Here is a 10,000-nt window from a genome sequence, read left to right on the forward strand (position 1 = left end):
ACCTCGTGATTCTCATGAGAGCATGCTGAGAGCATCAAAGCTACATGGAGCGACCCTAGGAATATCAAAAATGTAAAGGTGTGTGTGTGTGTGTGTGTGTGTGTGTGTTGCAGTGGCGATGTATCAGTTGGACATCACAGCACGTCAGGGCCGAGATAAAGTGAGGGAGATGTTTAATAAGAACAAACACATCCGTGACCCACGTGTCATCGACATGCTCGTCATCAAGGTAACGTGTGTGTGCGTGTGTGAGGTGGTTATCGCGTACCTGAACCTTCAGCTGCTTTTCTGTGATAGTGTAACTGGCGTGTGTGTGTGTGTGTGTGTGTGTGTGTGTGTGTGTGTGGTCGGTCTCAGGGGAAGATGGAGCTGCAGGAGACCATTCACGTGTGGAAACAAAAGACACACATCATGCGCTACTTCCACGAGACGGAGACACCGCGTCCCACCGACTTCCTGTCCAGGTTTTATGAAGGACACGCCCCCTGACCTCTCCCTGACCTTTCTCTTTATCTTCTATGATGTTGAACTGTAAATACACTGTGTTACACACACACTCTTTGTCCGTCTGATTTTTTGTGTGCGTGTCTGTTGTAAATGTATTGACTCTCATTGTAAATCACACTCATTTACACAAACACACTGGGGACGGGCAGTGGTCACAACGGGACAGTGGTGGGGACAGTGTTTGGGACAGTGGTCGGGGGCAGTGTTTGGGACAGTGGTCGGGGAGAGTGTTTGGGACAGTGGTCAGGGCAGTGTTGGGGACAGGGCAGTGGTCGGGGCAGTGTTGGGGACAGTGGTCGGGGCAGTGTTTGGGACAGTGGTCGGGGAGAGTGTTTGGGACAGTGGTCAGGGCAGTGTTGGGGACAGGGCAGTGGTCGGGGCAGTGTTGGGGACAGTGGTCGGGGCAGTGGTTGGGGCAGTGGTCGGGGGCAGTGGTTGGGGCAGTGGTCGGGGGCAGTGTTTGGGACAGTGGTCGGGGAGAGTGTTTGGGACAGTGGTCGGGGCGGTGTTGGGGACAGGGCAGTGGTCGGGGCAGTGTTGGGGACAGTGGTCGGGGCAGTGTTGGGGACAGTGGTCGGGGCAGTGTTGGGGACAGTGGTCGGGGCAGTGTTGGGGACAGTGGTCGGGGCAGTGTTGGGGACAGTGGTCGGGGAGAGTGGTCGGGGCAGTGGTCGGGGCAGTGGTCGGGGCAGTGGTCGGGGCAGTGGTCGGGGCAGTGGTCGGGGCAGTGGTCGGGGAGAGTGTTTGGGACAGTGGTCGGGGAGAGTGTTTGGGACAGTGGTCGGGGAGAGTGTTTGGGACAGTGGTCGGGGAGAGTGGTCAGGACAGTGGTCGGGGAGAGTGGTCAGGACAGTGGTCGGGGAGAGTGGTCAGGACAGTGGTCGGGGAGAGTGGTCAGGACAGTGGTCGGGGAGAGTGTTTGGGACAGGGCAGTGGTCGGGGAGAGTGTTTGGGACAGTGGTCGGGGAGAGTGTTTGGGACAGTGGTCGGGGAGAGTGTTTGGGACAGTGTTTGGGACAGTGGTCGGGGCAGTGGTCGGGGAGAGTGGTCGGGGCAGTGGTCGGGACAGTGGTCGGGGAGAGTGTTTGGGACAGTGGTCGGGGAGAGTGTTTGGGACAGTGGTCGGGGAGAGTGTTTGGGACAGTGGTCGGGGAGAGTGTTTGGGACAGTGGTCGGGGAGAGTGTTTGAGACAGTGGTCGGGGAGAGTGTTTGGGACAGTGGTCGGGGCAGTGGTCGGGGCAGTGGTCGGGGAGAGTGTTGGGGACAGTGGTTGGGGCAGTGGTCAGGCACATCAGGGTCGAGATAAAGTGGTGCTCAAAAAGCGTTGCATTTCACATGAATCCCAATCTGCTTTTATAAATCCCTTCACTCTTCTGGGAAGATGCTCCACTGGATTTTGTGGAGATTCATTCAGCTACAGTGGTGTTAGTAACATCAGGCAGTGATGTAGGTGAGAAGGTGTGGAAACCTGCTGTGCAGTCAGCGTTCACATTCATCACACAGGTGTTCAATACGGTTGGAGCTCTATAGCAGGAGATCTTCCACTTGTCCTCCATCCATGGAGATGTTACACATCAACAGCATAAAGATCTATGAAGTTACTGAGCAACTGAAGAACTTTGAGGATGGATTTAGACTGTAATTATTATCAGCAGTCTGCTACAATGTGCTCAGGACCACAGTTTATATGAGCAGTTCTTCATGTGAACATCACTGAACACTTTATAACATATTACAGTTCCATCAGTGTTGCGGTTATAAACACTAAACTTCTCCATTCTTTTATACAACATGATAACCTCATCACGTTGAGACAATGTCCACTGGTGAAAGTGCTCTACACGTGAATCTGATCTGAACTGAACTCAAGAGAAGAGAAACGGGTTTGGGTTCCTCTGTATGTCTGCTCATATTGTGGCATTGATATAAAACCCTTGAAGAAGAGCTCATATAATCCTGTATCAAATCTGTGTGATACCTGATCAGTATAATGAGCTCGAGCTCGTATGAAGCGCCGTTTTCATACTGAATAATAGACAGAGCTCTGAGGAGCCGCTGAGTGTAGAAACATGAGGAGCAGTTTATACTCATTTACAAAGGAAGCGTAGACATTTGGAAAAATACACAGCCAGTAGAGGGCGCCAGAGACTTCAAATCCATTCAAATGTCGGATAACAAGGAAAGAAGAAAAAAAAATCACACACACACACACACACACACACACACACACACACACACACACACACAGGTCATGTTCCATCAAGTGTTTGAATTTATTTATCCAGTGCATGCAGACAGGAGGAGCTGTTCACTTTATACACACACACACAGCTCTGTAAACACACACACACACACACACACACACACACTACAGTGAGATGATTCAGACGTGCCAAGGGATCTGTAATGTTCTCTGACGTCCAGGAAAAGTACCGCAGGGTTACACACCTGTACACACACACACACACACACACACACAGTCAGGTTACAGCAGGTTACACTACAGACATCATGTGCTCATTTACATACGTGTTTACACACCTGAGTGTGTGTGAGTTTAATCATCATCGTCATCATCCTCAGGGACGAAGATGTCGTGTTCCTCCAGCAGAGCAGCGAAGTTCTTACTGATCTGAGTCCCGATGTACAAAAAGGGGAGAACCACCACCGTGAGGCGTAACATCCCGAACGACGTCTGTTACACACACACACACGCACGCGCACACACACACACACACACACACACACACACACACACACACACACACACACACACACACACACACACACACACACACACCATCTCAGGCAGGATAAATATCTGTAGATCTACTCCATTATGCAACAGGGCCGTGATCCACCAACACCAGAACATGTTCTACTCATCCTTCATCTCTCTCTCCTTCACTACACTCATCCTTCATCTCTCTCTCCATCACTACACTCATCCTTCATCTCTCTCTCCATCACTACACTCATCCTTCATCTCTCTCTCCATCACTACACTCATCCATCATCTCTCTCTCCATCACTACACTCATCCATCATCTCTCTCTCCATCACTACACTCATCCATCATCTCTCTCTCCATCACTACACTCATCCTTCATCTCTCTCTCTCCATCACTACACTCATCCTTCATCTCTCTCTCCATCACTACACTCATCCTTCATCTCTCTCTCCTTCACTACACTCATCCTTCATCTCTCTCTCCATCACTACACTCATCCATCATCTCTCTCTCCATCACTACACTCATCCTTCATCTCTCTCTCCATCACTACACTCATCCTTCATCTCTCTCTCCATCACTACACTCATCCTTCATCTCTCTCTCCATCACTACACTCATCCATCATCTCTCTCTCCATCACTACACTCATCCATCATCTCTCTCTCCATCACTACACTCATCCTTCATCTCTCTCTTCATCACTACACTCATCCTTCATCTCTCTCTCCTTCACTACACTCATCCATCATCTCTCTCTCCATCACTACACTCATCCATCTCTCTCTCTCCATCACTACACTCATCCTTCATCCCTCTCTTCATCACTACACTCATCCTTCATCTCTCTCTCCATCACTACACTCATCCTTCATCCCTCTCTCCATCACTACACTCATCCTTCATCTCTCTCTTCATCACTACACTCATCCTTCATCTCTCTCTCCTCACTACACTCATCCATCATCTCTCTCTCCATCACTACACTCATCCATCTCTCTCTCTCCATCACTACACTCATCCTTCATCCCTCTCTTCATCACTACACTCATCCTTCATCTCTCTCTCCATCACTACACTCATCCATCATCTCTCTCTCCATCACTACACTCATCCATCTCTCTCTCTCCATCACTACACTCATCCTTCATCTCTCTCTCTCCATCACTACACTCATCCTTCATCTCTCTCTCCTTCACTACACTCATCCTTCATCTCTCTCTCCTTCACTACACTCATCCTTCATCTCTCTCTCCATCACTACACTCATCCATCATCTCTCTCTCCATCACTACACTCATCCTTCATCTCTCTCTCCATCACTACACTCATCCTTCATCTCTCTCTCCATCACTACACTCATCCTTCATCTCTCTCTCCATCACTACACTCATCCATCATCTCTCTCTCCATCACTACACTCATCCTTCATCTCTCTCTCCTTCACTACACTCATCCATCATCTCTCTCTCCATCACTACACTCATCCTTCATCCCTCTCTTCATCACTACACTCATCCTTCATCCCTCTCTTCATCACTACACTCATCCTTCATCTCTCTCTCCATCACTACACTCATCCTTCATCCCTCTCTCCATCACTACACTCATCCTTCATCTCTCTCTTCATCACTACACTCATCCTTCATCTCTCTCTCCTTCACTACACTCATCCATCATCTCTCTCTCCATCACTACACTTATCCATCTCTCTCTCTCCATCACTACACTCATCCTTCATCCCTCTCTCCATCACTACACTCATCCTTCATCTCTCTCTCCATCACTACACTCATCCATCATCTCTCTCTCCATCACTACACTCATCCTTCATCTCTCTCTCCATCACTACACTCATCCTTCATCTCTCTCTCTCCATCACTACACTCATCCATCATCTCTCTCTCCATCACTACACTCATCCTTCATCTCTCTCTCTCCATCACTACACTCATCCTTCATCTCTCTCTCCATCACTACACTCATCCTTCATCTCTCTCTCCTTCACTACACTCATCCTTCATCTCTCTCTCCATCACTACACTCATCCATCATCTCTCTCTCCATCACTACACTCATCCTTCATCTCTCTCTCCATCACTACACTCATCCTTCATCTCTCTCTCCATCACTACACTCATCCTTCATCTCTCTCTCCATCACTACACTCATCCATCATCTCTCTCTCCATCACTACACTCATCCATCATCTCTCTCTCCATCACTACACTCATCCTTCATCTCTCTCTTCATCACTACACTCATCCTTCATCTCTCTCTCCTTCACTACACTCATCCATCATCTCTCTCTCCATCACTACACTCATCCATCTCTCTCTCTCCATCACTACACTCATCCTTCATCCCTCTCTTCATCACTACACTCATCCTTCATCTCTCTCTCCATCACTACACTCATCCTTCATCCCTCTCTCCATCACTACACTCATCCTTCATCTCTCTCTTCATCACTACACTCATCCTTCATCTCTCTCTCCTCACTACACTCATCCATCATCTCTCTCTCCATCACTACACTCATCCATCTCTCTCTCTCCATCACTACACTCATCCTTCATCCCTCTCTTCATCACTACACTCATCCTTCATCTCTCTCTCCATCACTACACTCATCCATCATCTCTCTCTCCATCACTACACTCATCCATCTCTCTCTCTCCATCACTACACTCATCCTTCATCTCTCTCTCTCCATCACTACACTCATCCTTCATCTCTCTCTCCTTCACTACACTCATCCTTCATCTCTCTCTCCATCACTACACTCATCCATCATCTCTCTCTCCATCACTACACTCATCCTTCATCTCTCTCTCCATCACTACACTCATCCTTCATCTCTCTCTCCATCACTACACTCATCCTTCATCTCTCTCTCCATCACTACACTCATCCATCATCTCTCTCTCCATCACTACACTCATCCTTCATCTCTCTCTCCTTCACTACACTCATCCATCATCTCTCTCTCCATCACTACACTCATCCTTCATACCTCTCTTCATCACTACACTCATCCTTCATCCCTCTCTTCATCACTACACTCATCCTTCATCTCTCTCTCCATCACTACACTCATCCTTCATCCCTCTCTCCATCACTACACTCATCCTTCATCTCTCTCTTCATCACTACACTCATCCTTCATCTCTCTCTCCTTCACTACACTCATCCATCATCTCTCTCTCCATCACTACACTTATCCATCTCTCTCTCTCCATCACTACACTCATCCTTCATCCCTCTCTCCATCACTACACTCATCCTTCATCTCTCTCTCCATCACTACACTCATCCATCATCTCTCTCTCCATCACTACACTCATCCTTCATCTCTCTCTCCATCACTACACTCATCCTTCATCTCTCTCTCTCCATCACTACACTCATCCTTCATCTCTCTCTCTCCATCACTACACTCATCCTTCATCTCTCTCTCCTTCACTACACTCATCCTTCATCTCTCTCTCCATCACTACACTCATCCTTCATCTCTCTCTCCATCACTACACTCATCCTTCATCTCTCTCTCCATCACTACACTCATCCATCATCTCTCTCTCCATCACTACACTCATCCATCATCTCTCTCTCCATCACTACACTCATCCATCATCTCTCTCTCCATCACTACACTCATCCTTCATCTCTCTCTCCATCACTACACTCATCCATCATCTCTCTCTCCATCACTACACTCATCCTTCATCTCTCTCTCCTTCACTACACTCATCCTTCATCTCTCTCTCCATCACTACACTCATCCTTCATCTCTCTCTCCTTCACTACACTCATCCTTCATCTCTCTCTCCATCACTACACTCATCCATCATCTCTCTCTCCATCACTACACTCATCCATCATCTCTCTCTCCATCACTACACTCATCCTTCATCTCTCTCTCCTTCACTACACTCATCCTTCATCTCTCTCCTTCACTACACTCATCCTTCATCTCTCTCTCCTTCACTACACTCATCCTTCATCTCTCTCTCCTTCACTACACTCATCCTTCATCTCTCTCTCCTTCACTACACTCATCCTTCATCTCTCTCCATCACTACACTCATCCTTCATCTCTCTCTCCATCACTACACTCATCCTTCATCTCTCTCTCCTTCACTACACTCATCCTTCATCTCTCTCTCCTTCACTACACTCATCCTTCATCTCTCTCCATCACTACACTCATCCTTCATCTCTCTCTCCTTCACTACACTCATCCATCATCTCTCTCTCCATCACTACACTCATCCATCATCTCTCTCTCCATCACTACACTCATCCTTCATCTCTCTCTCCTTCACTACACTCATCCTTCATCTCTCTCTCCTTCACTACACTCATCCTTCATCTCTCTCTCCTTCACTACACATCCTTCATCTCTCTCCATCACTACACTCATCCTTCATCTCTCTCTCCTTCACTACACTCATCCTTCATCTCTCTCTCCTTCACTACACTCATCCTTCATCTCTCTCTCCTTCACTACACTCATCCTTCATCTCTCTCTCCTTCACTACACTCATCCTTCATCTCTCTCTCCTTCACTACACTCATCCTTCATCTCTCTCCATCACTACACTCATCCTTCATCTCTCTCTCCATCACTACACTCATCCTTCATCTCTCTCTCCTTCACTACACTCATCCTTCATCTCTCTCTCCTTCACTACACTCATCCTTCATCTCTCTCTCCTTCACTACACTCATCCTTAATCTCTCTCCATCACTACACTCATCCTTCATCTCTCTCTCCTTCACTACACTCATCCATCATCTCTCTCTTCATCACTACACTCATCCATCATCTCTCTCTCCATCACTCACTCAAATCACTCATCCATCCAAAACTATAACATGTTTGTGAACATCTCCCTCCTTCATCTCTCTTAAGATCTCCACGCTTTTTCATGTGTTTTTCTTCACTTCCGCTTTTCCTCCTCATATGATCAATGTTACTGTCTGCAGCACACGTTATCCGGTCCGCCACGCTGCGATCTGATTGGTCCACACCACACCCGCACTGCGCATGAAGACGAGCCGTAGGCCAATACGGGTAGAATTAACGGTCAACACTACACTTCATTTTGGGCTCCAGCTGTAAAAATAGAGTTGAGGTTCAGCAGCTGATAAAGTCGGCGGTTTTTCTGCACTTACCTTCTTGGGTTTGGGCAGAATGGCGCCGGAGGATGTGGACACGGCGGTCCGGCACTGTGTCCTCACTGTCCCCGGGTTCTCACACACCGCGGTGCGCGGAAACACACCGATATACCGAGAAAGTCTCGCAAACCGACACCAGTGAGGAGCCGCCATTTTCCCTCAGAGCGCAGGGGGTTGCCAGATAAAGAAATTTACTGCTTCAGACTGGGCGATGGGAGGAACCAATTTATTTAATACACGAGAATTTATATAAAGATAAAAGATCAGATTTTAAACATTTTATTTGTTTAATTACTGTATTTAATTTATCATAATGTATTTACCAGGTTCATGATGATTTCAGGTTCTAAATGTCTCAGTCTTGAGTTTGTATCATCACATGGGTTTCTTCCGTCTTCTGTCTGACATCCCACCATTTCCTCCAGGTATCTCATCAGTCCAAACAAAACCCCAGCAAGACGGATCTGTGCTACAGTACATTCATTCAGACATCTTCTCACTGAACAACTTCATCTAACACCACCTGCAACCTTCTGGACAGCCCATGTTCTTCTTGCCCTGTAGGAAACATTAGGAGGATTAGAAAACTGCTTCTATCCACAGATGTTTTGGTGTTCTTCCAGCATTGCTCCACTGATCCCACCATCTCCCCGGGTATAAAAAAACACCAGCATTGAGACTCTTCTCTCTCCTGGTGTTCAGGTGGTGGACTGATCTTTTCATGACACTCTTCACATGATGTATAAACACGAGTGGAAGCATGAAGAGAACCAATGATATAAGATCAGTTCTGGTCTTGTTCTGAAGTAATGTGTGTCTCACAGGGTAAAAGCTCAGTGGTACGCTCTGTGAGAAGGTTTTGGATGGAGACTCCAAAGCTCTCTGGATGAAGGTGAGTGTGGAGGTATTGCTGAGTGAGAGAACACAGAGACATGTGTAGGTTGCACCTTTTTGTTGTTCTGCTTCATGAATTTGCAGCACAACGTTTTGGGTTTGTAATTAAAATTGTTAAGTGATGAAGTTCCTGGATCTTTTCAGGAACTCTGGGAAAGGAGAACTCGTGTGTGTAGAGACGAGTCCTGTTTCAGAACATCTCTGACTCAAACACACTGTATATAACATCACATCATACACACACTTACACACACACACATCACATACACTCACACACATCACATACACTCACACACACACATCACACACATCACATCACACACACACACACAAACATTACATACACTCACACACATCACATCATACACACACTTACACACACACATCACATACACTCACACACACATCACATACACTCACACACACACACACACAAACATTACATACACTCACACACATCACATCATACACACACACACACACACATCACATACACTCACACACACATCACATACACTCACACATCACAGCACACACACATCGCATCACACACACACACACACACACACATCACATACACTCACACACACATCACATACACTCACACATCACAGCACACACACATCGCATCTCACACACACACACACACACACATCACATACACTCACACACATCACATACA

General features: G+C 47.1%; 2 protein-coding genes across 2 annotated transcripts in view; one reads left to right on the forward strand and one right to left on the reverse strand.

The window, feature by feature from the left end:
* Window positions 1-554, forward strand: part of ndufa6 (NADH:ubiquinone oxidoreductase subunit A6) — a 1,804-nt gene extending 1,250 nt beyond the window's left edge. The window contains exons 2-3 of the mRNA XM_083545117.1: window positions 114-229; window positions 358-554. Of these exons, the coding sequence (XP_083401243.1) occupies window positions 114-229; window positions 358-489 (248 nt within the window). The 3' untranslated portion in view covers window positions 490-554. The remainder of the gene's footprint in view (window positions 1-113; window positions 230-357) is intronic.
* A 2,208-nt stretch (window positions 555-2,762) lies between these two features.
* Window positions 2,763-8,607, reverse strand: smdt1a (single-pass membrane protein with aspartate-rich tail 1a). Its single transcript, XM_083545121.1, has 3 exons — window positions 8,422-8,607; window positions 3,050-3,203; window positions 2,763-2,956 (listed from the first exon to the last, which is right to left on the reverse strand). Exons 1-2 carry the CDS (start codon window positions 8,575-8,577, stop codon window positions 3,066-3,068), a joined length of 294 nt encoding a protein of 97 aa, XP_083401247.1. The 5' UTR covers window positions 8,578-8,607; the 3' UTR covers window positions 2,763-2,956; window positions 3,050-3,065.
* Between the last annotated feature and the right edge of the window lie 1,393 nt (window positions 8,608-10,000).

This window comes from Silurus aristotelis, assembly GCF_946808225.1.
Source record: "Silurus aristotelis genome assembly, chromosome: 6".
NCBI lineage: Eukaryota > Metazoa > Chordata > Actinopteri > Siluriformes > Siluridae > Silurus > Silurus aristotelis.

Excerpts from the sequence above, each read along its gene's own strand:
- smdt1a (XM_083545121.1), bottom strand. The coding sequence starts at position 8,577 with ATGGCGGCTCCTCACTGGTGTCGGTTTGCGAGACTTTCTCGGTATATC. Across the intron at positions 3,204-8,421 it reads TTCTGCCCAAACCCAAGAAG|ACGTCGTTCGGGATGTTACG; the intron begins GTAAGTGCAGAA and ends TGTGTGTAACAG.